The 22,958-nt window shown below is 36.6% G+C and overlaps 1 protein-coding gene across 1 annotated transcript; it reads left to right on the plus strand.

The window, feature by feature from the left end:
* Window positions 1–4,626: 4,626 nt before the first annotated feature.
* On the plus strand, window positions 4,627–7,419 carry LOC103957073 (SUMO-conjugating enzyme SCE1). Its single transcript, XM_009369160.3, has 5 exons — window positions 4,627–4,788; window positions 4,882–4,965; window positions 6,255–6,407; window positions 6,520–6,633; window positions 7,064–7,419. Exons 1-5 carry the CDS (start codon window positions 4,720–4,722, stop codon window positions 7,124–7,126), a joined length of 483 nt encoding a protein of 160 aa, XP_009367435.2. The 5' UTR covers window positions 4,627–4,719; the 3' UTR covers window positions 7,127–7,419.
* The last annotated feature ends 15,539 nt before the right edge of the window (window positions 7,420–22,958 follow it).

Raw genomic sequence — 22,958 nt, forward strand, 5'->3', positions numbered from 1 at the left:
TCTGAGATCAACAGATGAAGTCTTCTACTTCCAACACTCGTTAATGTTCCTCTCTAAGTGAATAGGGTTTTAGATCTTTTTGGAAGCCTTAGTGTGGAAGCAGGGACTTCAACTATTTATACAGTCATTCATCGATAGAGATCTACTCAGTCCAGCCTATTAACAGAAGGAGTGTTGATCTCTATCTCTAAGAGTTTTAGTCCCATCATGACTTGATATACTAGTGTATATCAGATAAGGATCGAAACTAGGACAGCTGCAATACATGTAACTCCATGACTCTTATCGCATTAGGGCTCTCAAACTTCCTGTGTTTCACATAACCAGTATAACCTGTTATGCGCCACACAAGTAGTTCAGTTGTGATCTCATTGTCATTCAAACAAGGTTTTACAATTACTCCACACGGTTGGTCTTGCCCGCACTTTATAGGTTGAAAATACTCTTAACACGCCCCCTCACGTGTGATAAATTTTTAAGTCTATCACGTGGACAACAAAAATCAAGTGATAGAGCACGTGTGGTCGTTGGGCTTCACACTCGGAACAATCTGCTCTAATACTATGAAGAAAGTTGAAGTTTCATCATAAAATCAATTGGCAAGATGAGAAGCAGTTCAACTTATTTTATAAGCTCATGCAAGATCTCGTCTCCCATCAATGTTGATTCATTCTCAATTGAAATTAATAATTAATGCGGGTGGACTTGGAGCATTACGCTAGTACGTAGTGTTACTTGCACTGTCACAAGGGATTTTTTAATGTGCTAGGAACATGAGAATGTAGACCATATGTCATTATATAAGTGAAGGAATTTTTTTTTCCAAAGTGTTCCTCCACTTATTAACGTATGTGCCCGTATTCTGAGCACATTAAAACATTTCTCCACTGTCAGGACACAAAAGTCTCTCATAATAAATGCCAATTCGATTACATGCAACATCGAACCGTCGGCGTCTGGTTCAGAGGAAAAGATGCATGGTTCGCTTGATACAAACTATAGCTGTGGTCATGTGGGTGTGCCGCTCCAGAACCGGACTTTTCGCAGTGGCTAGCCCAGAAGTTAGATTTCTTTGCTTTCATGTCTTTGTCTTGCACATTAAGTGCAACGGCTCTAAAGTCTAAAGCTTTATCTCTCTTTCCAGGTCAAGCTTCATGCACTCGTCCAACACATATCCATGTGCACCACTGCAAGTTATATGTTCCTTTCAACACGTACTTTGGAATGGTAGGCAATTAGGCATATGCATGAACATTATATCTATTCTGGCAGCTGCCTCTGACAGCAATCTCAACCCTAAATTCTTTAACCTTTTCCCCCCGCTTTACAGCAGTTAATTGTTCTGCACTTTGGTTTATTGCAGACGACGAGAAAGTTGTAGATGCTAAGTCCAGCATCTTTGTATCGGGGTTGCATGCGACTTAGTTTGATTTGTAATTCAGAGTGTTGAATTTCTAGTCATGCATCTTGAGTCCGAAACATACTCTCTCCTTATCCAAAGGCTCGTCCTTATTACCTTATCCAAATATAATCCTTCAATCTTGTTGAAAATCAGTAACAAAGGCTCATGATTATTACCTTATCCAAATATAATCCTTCAAATTTGTTGAAAAAATAAGGTTAAAACATATACATGGTCATGGACAACACATAATGATGACGATTAATCCTCAAATTATAAGCTTTTTGCATCATGTAGAATTTTTCAGGTCGACGGACCAAGAGCCCACTCCAACAATATTGATACTATCTCCACGACCAAGGGCCCACTACAACAATACTGATACTATCTCCACTTTACCACCTGCTCAATTCTCAAGTATGGAGTTTTATCACAAAAGGCATCAGTGTTAGTTAGAGAGGGGTATTTCTATTTAAACTGCTTTCTCTTTGGCCCTATGTCCGATGTGGGACAAATTGTGTTTCAACACGTCATGAGCGAGATAATTAGTCTAGATTACATTGATCTAAGACCTGGTTTGGTACTGAGGTGATTCTGAAAAAAGCTGCTGTCAAAAAAAGCTGGGAGCTGTTTTTGTGTTTGGTAAACACTCAGCTTCAGCTTTTTTTCACAGTTTTGGATGAAAAAAAGCCAAAAACAAGAAGCTGCAAAACCTAGCTTTGAAAAACTGGCTTTTTTTCACATCTGTTTTACATAAAAGTTTACCAAACACTCTAATACTGCTTTTTTTTTTTCAAAAGCACTTTTACAAAAAAGTTTACCAAACACTCTGCTGCTTTATTTCACAGCTGCTTATTCTCACAGCACAGCAGAAGCAGCTTTTTTTCAAAGCACAGCAATACCAAACCAGCCCTAAATCTAATTGATTAAAGCAAACTAAGACCTCTAAAAATCTAATTCTTTTGTTAGGGGGTCTCCATTGCAATAATAGTGAAGGCTTCATCTCCTTCCATATCTGAGTGCCCTACTTTGAAAATGGTACTTCTATTCAACCCAATTAATATCTTGAAATTTCTTACTGGTTAACACCACTTACTATTATTTTTCATCACACATATTGATTTAAACTCTTTTAAAGTAAAAAAATTAAATTTTCTCAACGTTCGAATTTGACGCTCTCTCTCTCTCAAAAAATTTCCAGCTTCAATATTGTTCAATTCCGGTACCAAGTTCCCTTTGATAAATGTAAGAGGACATAGAATATGTGCTTGATAGCTTACGAAGGGAAATGGCTAAACTACAAAAGTATGATTGAGTTATACTACCAATTTGAGAACTAAACCGAACCAATACAAATTATGATGTTAAATTGGGGACTGGATACGATAGATACATTTACTTAGTACAATAATCTAACGGTCAAATATGCAATATAACATAGCAAAGTCCAATACGTTATTTTCCAGAAGAGGAGTTTGCTCGACCCATTCCCCAGTTTCCCACACTGCTCAAGTAAGTGTGAGACTCCGAATGAGAACCTCCTTCCCTTCCGGCCACTCTTCGTTCACACAATTCTCAAAGCAGAGCAGGAAGGGTGGGCATCAAGTGCCACGAGCCCTTTGTCCCACACATCTATCCAAAAGCAAGTGTAGTTCAACGGTTCCACTGAATGCTCCTACCCTTACCCGTATATAATAGAACATGTTGAGCCGAATCTTCTTCATGTACATCCTACTTTATTTAGATCGGGAAAATTTTACAGTTTTCTAAAACCATGTGCTGTGTCTCTAATCCATGGTCAATTCTATTTTCATATAATTTGTCAGTTTGAGGCCTAACCTAAATCGACTCGGATGGATCGCACCCCTGACGTACAAGGGAAACAAAAAATAAATAAAAAATAACGGGCCTGTAACTATAGTCGAATCATTAAGTCCATGTAAAATTCCGCAAGAGATCATATGATCTTAGTCTAATGGGCTTTTAATTCATAACAAGGCCCAACCCATTCTGGTAGGAGCCTTGGTTACGGCAACAATGTAACGTCGTACAAAAGCTGCTGCACAGAATTTGACAATCAAAGCACTTACAGCGTGGATCACGTGAACAATAAACCATGGCGTGGTTCTCACGCGAGAATTTGACACGTAATAAATTTAAAATGCCACCAGATGTCTTCCCTTTATTTGTAAATAAGAATAGCACTTCGATACGAATTCTCCTATTTCTTATCCATTAATTATTTAAGATTATTTTTAAAAAAGATGTTAAATACGTCAATTAAGATTAGAAGGCACCATATAGTTCTTCAAAGGAGATGTCATATACTAAGTTATTTGACTTTCTTACTTTTTAATTGTCTTTTTTTTTACGGTAAATAAAGATAAAATTAAACTTCGTCAATCGTTAATTTAACATCTAATCTAACAAAATTTATCGTTTAACAAAAAAAAAGGTATTTTATTAACGTACGAGTCTTATTGACAACCAATAAGATGAAAACAAAAATTACTTTTAATTATTTTTATTAGTTAATACAACTGGATTGAAAATTTAATAAAATAAATATTTGACATATTAATTAGAAAAGAAGAAGATATAACATCTATATTTAATTTGCCACATAAATAATAAAATAAAATTTGAGAAATGCTAATAGAACTTTCTCAAAAGTGAGACCATCTCAAAAATGGGACTCTCAACTACCTCATATGTTGACACAGTGATGTTAAACTGTGAAGTGTTGCGACTTAGTATTACGGTCTAACGGTATTCTTCTTCTCTTGTAAGCGAGATATCTTAGGTTCGATTTTTTATAAATGTGAATTTGAATTATATTATTGCTGACCCATTATGAGACTTAGTATACTCCTCCACCCCTTTAGCTTAAATAATATCGTTTGATCATAAAAAAAAATAAAAAAAATAAAACTATAAAGCGTCAGAGAGTCTGAAAGTTTTATTTTTGAAAGAATTTTTTTTAACGGTTCACCTAAAATTTTGATGAATTATTTAACATATTTTTTCAAGATGCTTTGACAAGCCTGCTATTTAAAAAAAAAAGCGTACTTTTATATTTAAAAAATAAGGAATTTCATTGACTTTGGGGACCAAAACTTCGAAAAAAAAAATGTAAAAATTACTTAATTGATTAGAAGCCCCATAAACCATAAAACAAGAATCGCACCTCCCTCCCAATCCATTCGATGTTTCGTACCACCAAAATATAAAAACACCAAAAAAGTCTTCGATTTTCGCCCTCTTAAAGAACCCCAAAGGAGACGACTCGGAGACCCACAACCACAAGCGACGACGCCATGTCTGGAGGAATAGCTCGCGGCCGTCTGGCGGAGGAGCGCAAGGCCTGGCGGAAGAACCACCCTCACGTCCGTACACCCACCCCCTCTCTCTCTCTTTGCGTCGTGAATTACTGTTTAAATTGGGTTCTGATTTTTGTGGGTTAGTTTTTGTGTTTGTAGGGTTTTGTTGCGAAGCCGGAGACTTTACCAGATGGGACGGTTAATTTGATGGTTTGGCATTGCACGATTCCTGGCAAGACCGGCGTAAGCTCTCTGACTTATCGGGCACTTTTAATTTCACTGTTTTTATGTATTTCTTTTGTCCTGATGAAATTTTGGGTTTCTTAGTTCATATGGATTATTGGGTTAGAGGAAATGAACTGTTTGAGATGGGTTTTTTTCTCAATTTTGTTTGAAGTTTATAGAAACTACTTTTTTATTAATCTATCATACGATTACAACTGAGAAACTTTCCCGGAAAACCGTAAGTTAGTCGTTTTACTTGTTGGGTAATGTTGTATTGGCACTTAGTTTGGTACAGTCTTATACTCTGATTCGCGAAATTTTCAATTAGTATCATTAATGAGGTGAAATCATGTTTGAGTGCACGGTATCGATGTATGCCACACCAAATTCTCTGACGAAGGAAGAGCATTAGTATATATTTTGTTGAGAATACTTGCGTGCGACTTGATGTGTTATGTTACTTGCGTGATTTTAATTGGATTTAATTTGCATATTGAGCACTTTCATCTATTACTTGGTTCATGGATTATAATGAAAATTTATATTTACTACTTTTTTCTTACTCAATTTGTGATCAAATCCATGTCTTATGCTGGATCTGTTCCCTGAAGAATGATTCATAAGTGAACTTGAATGGTGTTGCAAAATATTTGAGCCATTTCATGCATGTTTAAAAGATTTGTAGGGATAAATCACATACGTACTTTAGGATGGAGTTAATGACGTTCTCAATCCTATTTAACTTTTGGCTAAATCACTTGTGCATGAATCAATGCCTTTTTGTTTATTAACCAGTGAGATGGAATGCTTATGCAACTTCTTGTTATATTATGCTTCTGTCATTTTGTACCATAATGCGGAAGCTTGTTTTGATTTTAGGGGAAGACTCGGCACAAATGTCCTTCTTTGAGGGCTTTTTTTCTTCTAATATCTCCAAATGATTTTATCTCAATTTTTAATTGTGGATTCTTATTTCCTTTATCCTTTTCAAACTCAGGTGTTTTGTTTATTGTTTTTATGTCATTCAACATGTTTGTAGTAATTATATACTCGGTAGTTATATCAAGAGTTTGTTTACTTCAGAGAAAGTTACGACAAGAAGAAGATTTGTTCAGGCAATATGCAAGAGACATTTTGGTTATTTATTAACAGAAGGATGCCTTTACTGTTCTCTTTTTTTTTTTTTTTTTTTTTTTTTTTCAGATTTTAAAGTGAAATTTGAAATGGACACTGGATAGTAGATATGAAGAAATAAAATTTGATGTTTTCTTTAGGTATTCACTTGTCTTCGTAATCTTTTGTTGCAGACTGACTGGGAGGGGGGTTTCTTTCCACTTACACTTCACTTCAGTGAAGACTACCCTAGCAAGCCTCCAAAATGTAAATTCCCGCCAGGTTTCTTCCATCCCAATGTATATCCATCTGGAACTGTCTGTCTGTCAATTCTTAATGAGGACAGTGTAAGTGCCTTTGTCTTGTTTAAACTCTTTCAACATAAGGAGGCCACTTCTTTGGCATGGAGAGTTTAGGTTTTAATCTTATGGTACTAAGCATTCTTCGTCTTCCATGTAGGGTTGGAGACCAGCAATAACTGTGAAGCAAATTCTCGTGGGAATTCAGGATTTGCTGGACCAGCCAAATCCTTCTGATCCTGCACAGACAGAAGGGTATCACCTCTTCATTCAGGTATTCTTCTACTTAACAACTTTGTGTTTAACCATTGCTCCACAGATTTTGAGGTAAGGTTCTATGTTTATGTAATGAATGTAAAGAAAGTACAATTGTAGTATGCATGTACGTAACTTTGACGGTTGCATTCGCGCATTTTCTGAGGTTATGCAATATATTGGGCCGTCCACTAGGCAAAGGATTCAGTATCTTCTTATTTGTTTATAAAATATACGCTTGCTTCACTAGTCCTGGAAGTGGGAATTAATTTGCATCAGAATTCACCCTGCGTGACTGCAACTCAAGGGTTGCCATTGTTGTGCTATCTATTGGGGGCCATAGGATTGATTAAACGTGGAGAAGTGACCACGTGTTACGAATTTAACCGGGTTTAATTTATGTTTGCCTAAGTTTCTGTTCTTATACTCTTCAATTTGGCTTAATGCAGGATGCCACAGAATACAAGAAGAGGGTTCGGCAGCAGTCGAAGCAATACCCACCTCTTGTCTAATGCAAAATTGGCCTTCTAGTCCAAGAAAGTTCCGGTACTTTGGAAACTGTTGGTTGCTGCCTTTTGTTTAATGTTAAAACTGCTTATGTCAACAGTTGTTTGGAAGTTATAAGCAGTTTTAGTTAGCATCACACAAGGTTGAATTTATTTTCTGCCATCATTTGGATTAACTTGTGTTAATGAATGACACTAGTACGAGTGGTCTGGTGATACTCATGTCAATGAGAAACACAATCGTAAGTGTTGAGACTCTGTCATTTGTGTTAATTTATGACAATCGTCGTTCATGGTTTTGATTGCGTGTATATCTTGAGTAAAGCTACAAGCACCAAATGTTTCTCGAAATTTATGATACCAGTTGATGTTGATCCGATGGTTTTTCATTTGTACGTTTTTGCTCACTTTTGATCTCATTTGTTTAGCAATTAAAGTTTAATGGACGATCGGTTACACCAGTTGGTATCAAGAAATCAGAAACGCTTTTGGTGCGTGTAATACGTGCGTTATGTCGAAGTAGTTGGCACAAGATTCATGGAAAACTGAATGAAGTGCATTTAGTGTTATATCCTGTCTTTCCAGGGACCATGGAAATCTGGCACTCAACAGTTTTAGGGATGTAAATCAGTGCTTAATTCTGCAGTCTTTCTTCTCTCATGGTTTTCAGTTCACCAAATTTCGTTAATATTTTTATATGAAGTCGCCTATTTTTATTGAACTTCTTATACATCTTAATTTGATTCAAAACTACCATTTAAGTTAAATTCTTTAATCAACAACTTGGTGGATCCAACAAATGGTCACACTTTATTTCTTTCAACCAAAACTTTAAAGAAACTGTCACTTCGTATTTGTAAGTGAAAGGTATGAGGTTCAGATTTCGTTAGTTATAATTTTGATATCAATTTATTTATTCACCACTTAGTCAAATACGTTGTTATGTGAAAGATAAATATGTACTTTGATGTGTGTACCTTTTCTCTCGTCTATCTGATCTCTATATGTAATTTGTATTTTCTAATGGACATTTAATATAGAGAGAAACTCGAGTGATATTTGCTGTAGTTGCGCCTCCACCACTCCAAAAGTTGAGTAAGAAGTTTCCAGGGCTGAAAAATCACTTTCGTACTAAAACTTACCAACGGATTACATCACCATGGCTTAATCCTAATTTAATTTTTTTGGGTAAATTACAAAAAACTACCTCAACTATTGGGTCAACTACAGTTTCATATCTCATCTTTTAAACATATCAATGTCATACCTTATCTTACGAATTTGTTGCAATGTCATACTTCCGTCACTTTCTCTGTCAATTTATGTATTAAATGCTGACATGGCTTATGCTAGGTCCCACCCTCTCCACATATGGACTTCCACGTTGTACTGCCACGTAGATTTCCCGCCAAACAAATTTCCACGTCATTTTTTAAAATAACTTTTGAATTTTTTTTTTTTTGAAATTTTAAACACTATTTTTTCCTGCTAAAACTATTCCACGTCAGCGAAAAAAATATTTAAAAATAATTCATTTTTTAAAGGGTCCAATTTTGGAAGATAATACAACCTAAAATATCCAAATCCCACATCAACACATGAAGTAACCTAAAGATGAACAAAAATCCCACATAAACACATGATATAACCAAAAGATGAACACAAAATCCACTTCAAAATTAACAACTCAAAACATTTGCAAAGACCAAAATATGAACTGTAATTCATATAGCATCCTTAATCCATCTAACATTTACAAAGATATGCATTAGACATCCTTAAATATCCAAAAATGCACAATACACTGATTCAAAAAACCTACTGAAATCCATCTAGTAAAACAGTGCATTTCCAAGGTTACAAATCAATTCAAAAAACCAAAAGAAATTCAATGTTTGTGATGTCTAATTCCAGAACCTAGGTACCATAATTTCAGTTCCTATTGCACATAAAACATGATGCAAAAAACAGTAATTTGTTACAATTTATGGCTTCTTTAGGTCTTGGTTTGCCTTGTCTTTCTCTACTTGGTGGTTCTCGGTGAATGAGCTTCAAGATTTGCAGATGAACCATCCTCTATTTGTGATGCCTAATTTCAATGTTCATTACAAAAGATCAAATGCATAGCAAGTAGGGGTGGGTTTGAAAAATCGAAAACCGAAAAAAACTGTACCGAAAACCGAACCGAGGCCGAAAAAACCGAACCGAAAGTGTAAAATCGGACCGAACTGAATCTGGTTCAGTTCGGTTCGGTTTCTGAGGTTCGAAAACCGGACCGGACCGAACCTAACCGAAGTAAGGCAAAACGACGTCGTTTTGTATTTAATTATAAATTAATAATTTTTTTTTATCTGGAACGGTGTCGTCTCAGTGTCTCACTCAGACACTCACTCTCGTCTAGGTCTAGTCGTCTTCACTTTTCGTCTTCAATCTGAAAGTGAAACCCTAAATGCTCCGGCCTTCCCTTTCCCTTATCCTCCTCTGCAGCACTCTCACTCTGGACCATCTCCCGCTTCGTCTTCTTCCTTCCCTGCGACCTACTGCGACCTGCCTTACACATCTCGCTGATGCGACGCCGTCTTACTCTCTCCCAGTCTCTCACCCTCGTGACCTGTGATCAGTAACCCGCGCGCGACCCACGACTTCCTCTCACCATTTCTAGTCTCCAGTTTTGACCCACAAATTCCCTCCTTTGCAAGGTTAGTCTCTCACCCAGTCACCCTGCTCTGCTGTGTGTAGATTTTTTATTTTTTTTTCGATTTCATTGGTTATAATCTGTAGACATTTCTATTGGGTAATGGGTATGCTATAACCATTGAATGGGAGCTGGTAATGTTGGAGACGTATAGTAACCATTTTTGATATATTTTGAATTGATAAAAGCTGTGGAGTGTTAGTGCTGGTTGAATGAATTGGATGGATGATTTGTATCATTGTATAGGGTTTAGGTTGGTTTGCAGCATCATGTGTGGTAGTGGATCTGTTTTGCAGCATCATTGTATGGGGTTTGGGTTTTTTATTTTTACACAATTGCTTATTGTTTTGTTCATTCAATATTTGAAGGAAATTCCTGGAGCATTTCAGTTCAATTTGCTCCCCTTTTTTGGGGACTTTTATATCGTAGTGGATCTGTACAATTTTCTCTATTTTCTTTTCAAAGTTGGTTTTGCATTTTCTGTTTGCATTCATGCCCACGTCATTTGGCTCTTTTTTATAGTGAATATCTATATAGAAGGGAATAGATAATGATCAAAGAAAGCAAATCACAAGAAAGGTTGGGTTAGCTCAACTGGAAGATGAAATGCTTTATTAGTTGGGATTATTTGTGATTTAATCAAAGTAGTTAGTCTAACAATGCTTAAGATATGTGTGTGATTATTCTGGCATTTGTGAGTAAGATTTCAAAGTAATTGTCATGATATGGACTGCATGATTACAATAGTATAATTAGTGGAGCTTCCATGAATGTGTCGAATAAAGAAGTTTTTTGGCTTTTCTTCTGAATGAGGTGCATGAATCAATCCAGTTTTAGAGGGTTATGGCCTTTTCTTACGTGAATAAAATGATGAATCGGCATAGTCAAGATCTTTTAATTTATATTAGAAGTACTACTATGCGGGTGTGTGTGAGTGTGAGGGGGAGAGATGGGGTCTGAGAGAAGAAAAGTCGAAGGAAAATATTAAAAATGAAATTAGGTAAGGAAGAGAGGATCCTTTTAAACCGAGACATAGTCGATATCACTGATGGAAATCTTTGAGTGGTTCAGATGTAAAGGAATGGAAGAATTTCTTAGGGGAGCAAGGGACGAGGAGATGGATCTTCAATGGGATCAATTTGGTTTTGGCTTCCCTTTTGGTATTTGCATTTTCAGAACTTAGGAATAGTTCTTTTCAGGCTATATTGCATGTTGTGGTACATTAGTTTTTTGTTAGTCTGACTCTGCTGCCATGTATCTTTGTTGTCTTTGTTGAATTGTTTAGCTAGCATCTTCTAACTAGACTATTGGTCAACTTGTTCCCTACATTGTTCTGTTTTTTAAATGAGACTATGTTTCTTATTAGAGGGGCAGGATTATTATTAACACCATGATTAGTAGAATATGGGACAGGAAAAATACTAAAAAAAACTTTTAGTATTACTTGTATTACTTGTAGTCTTGTATAGCCCCTAGAACCTTTTATTTAAGTTTATATATGAAAAAGAGAGTATGTGTGTAGTCATTATGTTACCTTTGAACTAGGCAGATTTTCGAACATATTTTTACATAAGTGACCATTTGCTAATATTCGACTAGTAATCACCGTAGCATAAACCTATCACCCTAGCACCGTAGCATAAGTGACCATTTACATATTTTTACATATTCCTGAAGATGGTCTAAAACCAACACAAACCTATCACCCTAGCACCGTAGACATAAGAAGGGCATCAAGGATACTCATAGTTACAAATGCATATAGCCAAAATTTTGTAAGTTGCACTGTTGCAGAAAGAAATTAATTAACATACAAAGAAATAGGTAAGAGAATGGTACTGGAACACAAATGTCACACTCTTTATTATGTGCATTCATAGCTTTTGCATGTGAATCGTACATTTGCTTATTATATATTTTGTATCTTAATTAGATGAAGTCAAGTGCATCAAAGGCCTCGAGCTCAAGCTCAAACTCAATGAGATCATCAAATAGCTTCCGTGAAAAAATAAACTCATCTACTTCTACTCCATCGCAAGTAAGTTGTCATCTCTATACTTTTTCTATGGTTCTTATGTCTCAATTTATTTAATAATTAATTGTAATGATTCTTACTCTTATTTTTGAAGGACATTGTTGGTGAATCAACTCCACCTCAACCCCCCATGGTGGCAACTCAACAAACTCCTCTTACTCATGGTGGATCCACAAATTTATTCGATGCAACTCCAAAACAAGGTGGCTCAAGTGATCAAGTAAGTAAAGAAGACACTCTCTTGGATTCACTAAAAAGTCATTCAAGATCTACAATTTGGGAGCATTTTGATAGGATAATTGAGGAAGGTAGAGTTAAAGGGGTGTGCAAGTATTGCAACAAATCGTATATGGCCAACACGGATAAAAATGGTACAACTAGCATAAGAAATCACTTAACTAGATGTAGGAGCTATGGTCCTAATAAGGAAATATTTGCCGCAAATAGGCAAAAGATCTTAACATTTGCCGGCACAAAAGATAAGTTGGAAGCTATTGGTTTTTCTCAAGTGGAAGTTACTAAGGCTTGTGTTGAGATGATAATTATAGACGAGTTACCTTTTTCTTTCGTCGAGGGCGATGATTTTCATCATTTTTGCATGCATGCATGTCCTTTGTGGAGAGTACCTAGTCGTAAGACAATAGCTAAAGATGTACTTGGCTTGTTTTACTCTGAAAAGGAGAAATTGAAAAGTCAGTTGAAAACATTTAGGGTGTGTCTAACAACGGATACATGGACTTCTATTCAACAAATAAATTACATGGTTCTCACCGCTCATTTTATTGATGATGATTGGATGTTACATAAAAAGATTTTGAACTTTTGTGTCATTCCAAATCATAAAGGAGAATCCATTGCTCAACTTTTGGAGGAGTGTTTGGTGGAGTGGGGCATAGAGAAGGTGTTAACTATTACGGTTGACAATGCTTCGGCAAATGATTCCGGCTTAAGGGATTTGGTGCACCGAATAAGTGGGTGGGGGATTCCTAATGCACTTTTGCATGATGGAAAGTATTTGCACATAAGGTGTGTTGCTCATATCCTTAATTTGGTGGTGAATGATGGGATAAAGATGTTGAATACCGCCATACAAAGCATTCGTAATGCAGTTAGGTATGTAAGATCTTCCCCTCAAAGGTTGGAGAGCTTTAAAAGGTGTGTTGAGAAAGTGAGAATAGAAAGCAAAGGGCTTGTGATTTTAGATGTCCCTACTAGGTGGAATTCCACATTTTTAATGTTAGAATCGGCTTTGAAGTTCAAGATGGCTTTTGATAGGTTGAAAGTAGATGATGGTCATTACCTTCCTTACTTTACTAAAGAAAATCATGATAATATAAGGGAGGGGCCACCTTCGACTCATGATTGGAGTGAGGCGGGAATATTTGCATCCTTTTTGAGACCTTTCTATGAAGTCACTTTAAAAGTGTGTTGTTCTAATACTCCAACAATTCATACTACTTTTGGTAATTTGTTTAAGATCAAAAGTCTCCTCCTTGAAAACAAAGATAATGAATTCTTGTCTATGATCTCCATGTTGATGCAAGAAAAATATGACAAATATTGGGGATCAATTGATGATATGAATCAATATGTTTTTATTGCACTTGTGCTTGATCCTCGCCATAAATTGGAGAAGGTGGTTGATTATTATGAGATACTATATGGCGAGGATGAGAAAAAAGTTGAAATTGCAACCAATGCGGTGAAAAATTTGTTGTTTGATCTTTACAAGATTCATGAAGAGTTGTCTTTTGATACACAACAAAGCACAAGTAGTGTTAGTAGTTCTCAATCGGCAACTACAAGTGGAGATCCTTTATCAAGCATGACAGAGATTGAAAGAAAGTTGAAAGAGAAAAGTGAAATGAGAAAAGCAAAGAGAGTCCGTATTGTGCACAATGATTTGGATAGGTATCTTTCGAATCCTAATGAAGGGGAAGAAGAGGCAAACTTTGATATCTTGAATTGGTGGAGGGTGAATGGGCTTTCTAAGTATCCTATTTTGGCACGAGTTGCAAAAGAGATTTTAGCTATTCCCGTATCAACCATTGCTTCGGAATCCTCCTTTAGCACAAGTGGACAAATAATTGATCCATATCGTAGTTCCTTGAGTCCAAAAATGGTGGAAGCTTTGATATGTACACAAAATTGGCTTAGGTCAATTCATGTAGCATTACATCATGAGCCAACCATTGAGGAGATTGAATTTTGTGAAGAAGTTGAGAAAGGTAATTTTACTTATTACATTTGGTTTTGTTAGACTATTTTAATTACATGCTAAGTCGCATGCTTGCTTTACATCATGTTGTTTCATTTTTTATTTGTATGTAGAAATGGCAAGTGGAAACTCAAACAAAGGTGCTATGTTGCCGCCTAGGCCGCCTAAGCGTTGAGCTTGAGGACTTGGAAGATTTTATTTGTGCCAAGACATGAAATGATGAAACCTTGAAGGTTTATTTGACTTGTGTAATGTTTATTTTAAATTTGAACTTTTTGAAGACTTAAACTTTGATGTTTATTGAAGTTTGGACTTTGGAAATTGGAAGACTTGATTGATGATTCTAGTTGGAACTTAGAAGACTTAAACTTTGGATTCTCATTGTGGTTTTGTTGTTGAATATGGTCTCTAAGGTTATGATAGTAATACCACTTCTCAAATGGCATATCTTTCCTTTTATGTCAAATGTAGATGTGTAAAATTGATTTCATACTTGTAGGTTTTCATGTGGATGACTATGAAGAAGTGACTTTGAATGTGAACTTTCATATTTCCATGTTTTTTTTTTCTTTTTTTCAATTTTGGAGGAAAAAAAAAAAAGCGAAACTGAATCGAAAAAAACCGAACCGAAAAAAAACCGAACCGAGAGAAACCGAAATAAAATTGAACCGAACCGAACAGAACCGAAATTTCGGTTCGATTTCGGTTTTAAGAAAAAACCGAACCGTTGAGAACCGAACCCAGCCCTAATAGCAAGGTTTTAAACTAAACTTGATGTTGTACACTACAAAGGAGAGGATTAGGTTTTTACCTTAGATTTCCTTGTCCTCTTTCTAGGTGCAGCTTAGGCTAATGATGTTGCTCTCCCTTGTGCTGATGTGGATGCCTAGAACAAAATGTAAAATCGTTAAAGGATTAAAGGATTAAAGAAAGTACAAAATGTTAAATGTTTGTCCTTTGGAGGAAGATGTCGATGATGAGTCTTTGAATTATGTCCTTCTTGCTTGCATATAGTACACTTCAAAACACCTTGCCATTTTTTTCCTAGCTTAAGTGGCTTAGGAGGACCTTCAGGATTATTTGGTGGGTTTGTGGAAGTTTGTTCACCATCTTTCTCCAATTCACCAGCTTCTTTGTTTATCTTCTTCCTTGGTCTTCCAGGTTGCGTTGTATATAATGGAGGCAAGATTGGTGGGTTTTTAGTATCCTCCCATAATGACATACCATTCATTGGCATTATTAAGTGAGAATAAACTTCCAAGTACCATGCCTTTGAATAGTAAGTGTCCACATAATCCCCAGTTTTTCTCTTTTGAAATGGATGGCAGCATTTGCATGGTTGCAAGGTATTCCTGTCAAGCCATACTTCCTACAAGAGCATGTCTTCTCAACTAAGTCCACCACATATTGTTCCCCACCTCCAGCATCCATTTGAAATTTGGTACATCCTAACCATTTTGCAATGCACCTGCCACTTAACAGTTTGGCTTCCTCCAATTTCTTCTTAATCTTAGGGCAGAGATCTCCTACTTCCTTCATCATTATACCTTGCCTCATTTGAATTTTCTTCATCAACATAGTGTGAATCATTTGTAGCATAGTTATAATAGTCTTTTGCCTTGACACTAGTATGATTGCATTGAAGGATTCACATAAATTATTCAGCAACATGTCACATTGTGGATAAGTTTCAAAGTGTGACTTGCTTCATTGAGTTACAGGCCTCTTCACTAGCCAATTGTAGATCTTCTCATCTAGCTTCTTCACATCCTTCATTGTCTTTTTTAAGTGTGGAACCGTTGTTGTTTTGGCAACTGCCCATAGAGCATCCTTCAAAGTTTTTTTTCCTTGAACAAATTCCTATAGGTCGTGTACAAATGCCTCACACAAAATCTGTAGTGGCATTTGGGGAGAACCTTTTGAAATGCTGGAATTAGCCCCTTTTACTTGTCACTGATAAATGTCCACCCATTTTGGTTTGCAATACCTACATCATCAGCTAAGAGTTTTAAGAACCAAATCCAAGTTGTTGTATTTTCCATTTCCACCACTACATAAGGAATAACTCATGCCTTATCGTTTAGATTAATGCCCATAACACATAGCAACTACCCTCCATGTAAAACCTGTAAGTGGCATCCATCTAAACCTATCAAAGGTCTAAATCATGCCTTAAAGCCTTTTTTGCATGCCCCCAAGCAAACATATATCCTCTGAAACCTTTGCCCATCCAATTTTAACTTCATAGTGCTTCCAGGGTTAGTCCTCCTTACTTCTTCAGCAAAATTCCACAGTTTTGTTTATTTCTCTGCATGTTTCCCTTCAATAATCTTCAAAGCCCTATCCAATGCCCTATAAGCCTTCATCCTTGTGCACCCATGATTCTTCTCGGATTCCACAGTGGCTAAAAAAGAATCCACAAGCCATGTGGGACTGAACTTTATCCGATCTAAGTACAAATCTGTGAGTAAACGATAAGTCATGTTCTTATTTGCCTAAGTCATCATCTTTAAAGTTTACACTTTCCAGATCATCATAATTATAATTTGGTTCATGAACTAGATTCACTTTTCCATCTCCAGCTTTTTAAACCTCTTCTTGTATTTCCTCTTTTGTCTTCTATTACTTTGCCCACTTCTCCTTCATTTAGCTACTCTTCTTCTCCTTCAATGCTCTCCTCAGTTTGCCTTTTGTTTTCTTTTCTTAGATTGCCTTCCTTTTCTTTGCTCATTTTGCACCTCATCTGCGTGATGAATCCCATCAAACTTGACAAATTTTGGGTTATCTTCATCGCTTCTATATTCACTCTCTACAAAGTCACTGTCTTCTTCAACATCTTCTTCATCACTTTCTTCATTGTCTCCTTCAAAATCGACAAGTACATCAAAGAAAATACCACCATCTTCCCCAACACCATCTTCATTGTAATCTTCAACATGTACATCTTCTAAACCTATTTCTCAAGCAACTTGTACATCTTCGACCTCAGCAACACTTGTACCAACCACCTCTTCTTGGTGTTAATCATCTTCCGAGCATATCAACCACCTCTTCTTTAATAGACACCCCCTTATTATTTGGGGGTCCTTCAATAGCTAGCAATCCCTTTCTTTTTCTTGGTTTACAAGTTATTGCCCTAATACCCCTTTGTTCATCACTTAATTCCTCAATAACCACCATGCTTGGATTGGTACACTCCATAAACTGTTGTTCCTTGGTGAAGGCTATTAGGAATCTTGTAGTAGTAGTTCATGAACATCTCACTATATCTTAGAACTTTCACCATATCATCTATCATAGGGAATGACATTTTGTCCTTGTCACAATAATCTATATATGATATATAATAGGACTTCAACCATTAAATTACTTGGAATTTAATTGGTAAAACAGGCTTTTGTTTGACATATACTTGAAATTGTATATGATATATAATAGGGACCCTGTGAATGGAAAAAAAATGTTTATGTTTGTTGTCGCACATATTGAAAAAAGAAAAATCTCGGTTTTTGTGATTTTTTTAGTTTATTTTATTTTAATATTTGTAGCAAAGGTCTGTGTTTGAAAAATAATTTAATACAAAAAGGTTTATGGTTGTGGTTTAATGGGTGTAGGTTTATTGATTGTAGGTTTTTGTTTAGACACATAGCTTGGATAGTTGAAGCTATTCTAAGGACACCATAAAGTGATTTTGCTTCACACTATCTTGATCAAAAGTGTGAAACTTTTACATGTTTTAGTGTTGAAGGGTTTTTTTTTTTTTTTTTTTTTTTTTTTTTGTTAAAGCTTTATAGGTGAGGTTTTGTGGGTGAAGCCTTTAGGTTGAAGCTTTGTAGGTGAAATTTTTTGGTTGAAGCTTTGTAGGTGAAATTTTTTGGTTGAAACTTTGTAGGTGAAGCTTGGTTTAAGTTTTGTAGGTGAAGTTGTTTGGTTAAAGTTTTGTAGGTGAAACTTTTAGGTTGAAGCTAATTGTTGGGCACCATAAAATGATTTTGCTTCACACTATCTTGATCAAGAGTGTGTGAAGCTTTTACATGTAGTTTGGACACCATGAATTGATTTTGCTTCACATTATCTTGATCAAAAGTGTGTGAAGCTTTTTACATTTATAGTTGCCTCCAATGTGTTGAAGTTTTATTGGCCTTCTTCACCTGTCATAATTAACAATTAATTAATTGCTTAATTAATAATTATCAAAAATAATTATTAATTAATTAATTTCTTATTTTTTTTGTTAACATAATTTTTTTTTTGGCAAACTTTTTTTTAGCCCCCTTCCTTTTTTTTTTTTGAACTAGGGACAAGAAAATGTGGGAGAAACATATATAGATTTTGCTTCCACACTCTTGAGCAAAAGTGTGCGAGGCAAACCACACATTGTAGCAGTTGAAGGTTCGAAGGAACCATATAAATTGATTTTGCTTCGCACATTCTTGATTAAGAGTGTGCAAAGCTTTCTATAAGTTGTAGTATTTGTGTTGTTATAGAGGGGAAATGTCTGGAGCAGATGCAAGAGGGTTTAAGAGCTTGATCTTTGTATACCATGTAGTGAAGCCCTTGTTGGCTTGTAATAAGATTTGTTGGTGACTATAACCTTTGTTGGGCATAAATGCTCCCCCAATTGGGTTGAGTTAAGCTTGTTTATCCTTTTTTTAAGCTGTAAGGCTTGAGGGTTTTTGATTATTTGTGAATGCCAAGAGTTCACACGTACAAGTTGTACCACTCCTCATCTAGTTAGTGGGAAGAATGGTGAGTTGCTGAGGCAAAAATATTTATTAATAGTACTAGTTGTACTCTTCATTGCTTGGTTGGTGATACGAAGGTGAGTTCTTTCATCACCTAGTTGGTGATAAGAGTGGCAAGTTGTCGAATGATATTAGAGTACGAGTTGTACCTTTCATTGCCTGGTTTGTGATACGAAGGTAAGTTCCTTCATCACCTGGTTAGTGAGAATAAGGGCAAGGCGTCGAGGCACATTGTAGCAAGTGTCGAAGGACAAAAAGTATGTTGACACCCTTTTGAAGCTTAGTTGGCTTATGTATGAATGTGTTGAAATGTATAATGTTTATGTTGATTGACATGAGTGATGCTTATGAATGTTTTGCTATGCATGAACATGCTTTCGATATGTGAACCATGTTAGTTGTAACACTTAATTTCACTTACTTTGTGTTAAAGTACGCATGTTGAAGCTCTGAGTTAGAGTATAGAGGTAGGCCAACATAGACCAAGTGTTCAGTGCTAGGAAAGTAAAAGACTCAGACGAAATTGTCTGGGTTCCCTTTTCTTTAAATATTTGCCGAATGGCTTATGTTACAAAAGATCTTAAACGGGTCAAAACATTTGTAATGTATATGGCTTTTTATAATAGCATTTCCTTCAGCACCTAGTCCCCCCATTTTGAAAGAGTGAGGCTTGACCCTACGGTCATAATAGTTGAAGGTACGTTCACCCCTGGTTGTCTTAATACGAACCTTTATCCCTCTTGTTGTAATGAACTTGCTGAAAGTAAAAATCCTTCCTCTTACCAAGAGATGAATACGTTTGGTGACTTAGCGAGTAGCTAAATAAAGCATGAAATGATGCAATGGATGTCTGAATGGTCAAAACCTCCTCATTTGTTAGAACTTGACTTTCACTCCCTACTAATTTATAGAGGTTAACCATATGAGGGTTCCATTGGCATGTCCTTGCCTCGGCAAATGCATGATTGTAAGCTTGCATCATTTCGTCAGAGTAAGTCTTTCAAGTGTTAACATTGACTATGTACTTGAAGAAGCATTCACGCATGCCTACCATGAAGACCCTAAGTGTTGTTTTATCATTTGCCTCAGTGCAACGAAAGTACTTGTGGCTAGAGCGATCGACATATTCACGCAATGACTCGTCTGATTTCTAACGAATGATGTATAACTCATCAACAGAGTGTAAGCGATCAGCTTGGAAGATGTGTTGAGCCATGAAGAGTCTTCTTAGCTCAGCAAATGAATCCACAGTACTAAGTTGAAGACGACAATACCAATTGAGAGCTCCACCATAGAGAGTTGAGGGGAATATGAGACATCGTTCTTCATCATTGTGTCTTCAGTATGTCATGGTAGATTCGAAGACGTGGATATGCTCAATTAGATCTTCCCTCCTGGTATATGATTGTAAGCCAAACTTTTGTTTAGTTTTTTTCGTGTAAAGGGGTGCAAATCATCATCCTTGTTAGTGGGCCTGGACTTGGCTGATTCCAGTAAGGTATTTTGGCCTGACGATCGGTCTTCAGCCTGTTCAATTCTTCGATGAGCTGCAAGATAAGGAGGTCATAAGTGGAGTCAGGCATAATTAGAACTTTTCTTCATAAGTCTCATTTATTCTTTGGAAGTATGGAAGTTTGGTTAAAGGCATGTGGCTTTTCCCTGGATTCACCATACTCGTTTTCGGGACGTGTCTGTTGGAAGTCCCCCGAGTTTCCTACACCTTCTTGTCCCTCAAAGACTTGTCGTTATTTTCCTTGATTAGGGGTTATCCTACATTATGGTAGGAGACTAAGCCATTTGATGACCTTTGGGTCTTTGATCCTTGAGCTTATGTGAATGAGGTTTTCTCGACACTGCCTCAAGAAGTCTCGACAATCGCAATAAACAACTTTTGATCTTTCCACCATTTCTGCAAGGAGGCACCTTCCTCCACTTCTCCTGCTTCGATTCAAAGCAGCTGGGTTGAAAGAAGTCTCACGTTGATCAACACATTGATGAGTAGCTCGCTTCTTATTAGGAGTATCCATGTTGAAGATCAGTGACCCCCTTTTTGGGGGGTACCTAGGTGATAATTGACGTCCACAGAGGCAATGGGCTCATGTGACTGAGTATGCTTAGCCTCATGGAGCATTTCGAAGAGCTTCTCATACTGCTCTAAGAGGATTTCATTCTTCATTGCTATCTTGTTGTTCTGAGCCTTTAGCTTTTTGACTTTAGCTTGAAGAGCAAACTTTTTTCGTTCCTTCCTTCACTGCCTCACACTAGGCATAATGGGTGTGTCATTCTGTGTGCTATGGCTTGCTTCGCTTCTCATGTTGAAGAGGGATGCCTGATCAAAGGAGAGTGTGTACGAACGATGGAAACTAGCTTGACAAAGCTGGAGATAGTAGGAATAAGTACCGTTTCCCACAGACGGCGCCAAATGTTGATGTACAAAATCAATGAAGACTTTGGAACAACGTAAAATGTCAAGTTTGTCACCTTCGCTCGGTTGCTTCGGTCACCTGGTGTCGATAATATGTAAATAGATAGAGATAAGGAAGCAAACACAAGATGTACGTGGTTCACTATAAGTCTGGCTATGTCCACGGAGTAGAGGAGTTCTCATTAATAGTGAATAGTTTGCACAAATACATAAGTTTAAGCATAATTATCGTCAGTGGGTTCTAATGACTAGTTTAATTACAATAATGACATTCGGGATTAATTGTAGGAGAATGGTCTTCTTTTATAGTTAAGGAGAGTCTCTAGATTTTGTCCACGGTCGATGTGGGACTATATGAGATTTATTATGATGTTGACATGTGTCGTGCTATGATTGACCTTTTGGTTGGAGGGAAACTTTTGTGCTTCAGTAGGGGTGCCTCTGCATGAACCCCTCAGTGGGTCCTTGAAGGTATGAAGTTGACCAGTGCTTGGTAGTTTCGGGATTGGTCAAGTATGGTACAAACATGCAACTTCCCACCCCCCCCCCCCAATAGTAGTATTCATGACCGAGCTCCCCACCATGATTCAAATGAATGGAAAATAAGTCTGGATAACCTGAAATTCACTAAAAAAAAACCTAGTTAAAACCCTAGTTAGTGAAGCCAACAAACCCTAGGACCACACATAATAGAAAAAAAGCATAAGAAGACCCAAAATGATCCCTATTTTCTAACAAATCAGTAAGCATTTTGAATAAACAAAGAAAAGACTGCATCTTCTTCACCAACAAACAAAGCACCAAAAAGAGCTTATTTAGTGCAGCCAACAAACCTTAAGACCACACCTACCCCAAATGTAAACAATTGCAATTCAACATATTCAACAGTCAACAACAAAGCAAAGGATAAAGTAGATCACAGAAAAAAACACAAGAAGACCCAAAAAGACCCCATTATCCAACAAATAAGTAAGCGTTTTGAATAAACAAAGAAAACAACCCACCCATGTCAATCAAACAAAGCACAAAAGGACCCACCATTATCCAACATTGGAATAAACAAAACAAAAATTAGAACAAGCACCAAATTTCTTTTTGAAAACAATTATCCAAAGCACAGTAAACAAACTACCTTTTTCTCGACAACAATAAACAAAACACCTAATGGACCCCCCATTCTCCAACATATCAATAAGCATTTCGAATAAACAATCAACAAAACCCACCCATCGCCAACAAAGATTTTGGAATCAACAGACCCAAAAGAACCTGAATAAAAAAAGGGAAGTAACAAAGCACAAAACGAACTTAAATTTGTATTTCAGTAGGTAGGCGTCATTTCCTCGGGATCCTCGCGCACATTCCACCCCATTTCGAATCCTTCAAAATACTGTTAAATCCTTTGAAAACCAGTGGAGCTTAGGGTTTTCAACAAAAATGAACAAAGGGAAGGTAAGTGACGATGAAACGAACTTAAGGTTTTCACTAAACAAACTATTGATCGCAATTTAGTGTGAGTGATAGGAAATTAGGGTTAGGGTTCTTCTTTGATTTGGGAACTGGAGCAAAAATGGAATTGCACGGTTGGGGCTTTAGGCTTCAATTCAAATTGCATGGTTTACGAGGCAAATTTTTTTTTTAAATTTTTAAATTTTATTAAATTTATTTTTTTATTATAATATACACATGTCATCCTTTTAGATGATTCACGTGTTTTAGA

The sequence above is a fragment of a genome, unplaced genomic scaffold (genome assembly GCF_019419815.1).
Source record: "Pyrus x bretschneideri cultivar Hongxiangsu unplaced genomic scaffold, Pyrus_bretschneideri_v1 Contig8, whole genome shotgun sequence".
NCBI lineage: Eukaryota > Viridiplantae > Streptophyta > Magnoliopsida > Rosales > Rosaceae > Pyrus > Pyrus x bretschneideri.

Excerpts from the sequence above, each read along its gene's own strand:
- LOC103957073 (XM_009369160.3), top strand. The coding sequence starts at position 4,720 with ATGTCTGGAGGAATAGCTCGCGGCCGTCTGGCGGAGGAGCGCAAGGCC. Across the intron at positions 4,789-4,881 it reads GGCGGAAGAACCACCCTCAC|GGTTTTGTTGCGAAGCCGGA; the intron begins GTCCGTACACCC and ends TTGTGTTTGTAG. Across the intron at positions 6,634-7,063 it reads GGTATCACCTCTTCATTCAG|GATGCCACAGAATACAAGAA; the intron begins GTATTCTTCTAC and ends GGCTTAATGCAG.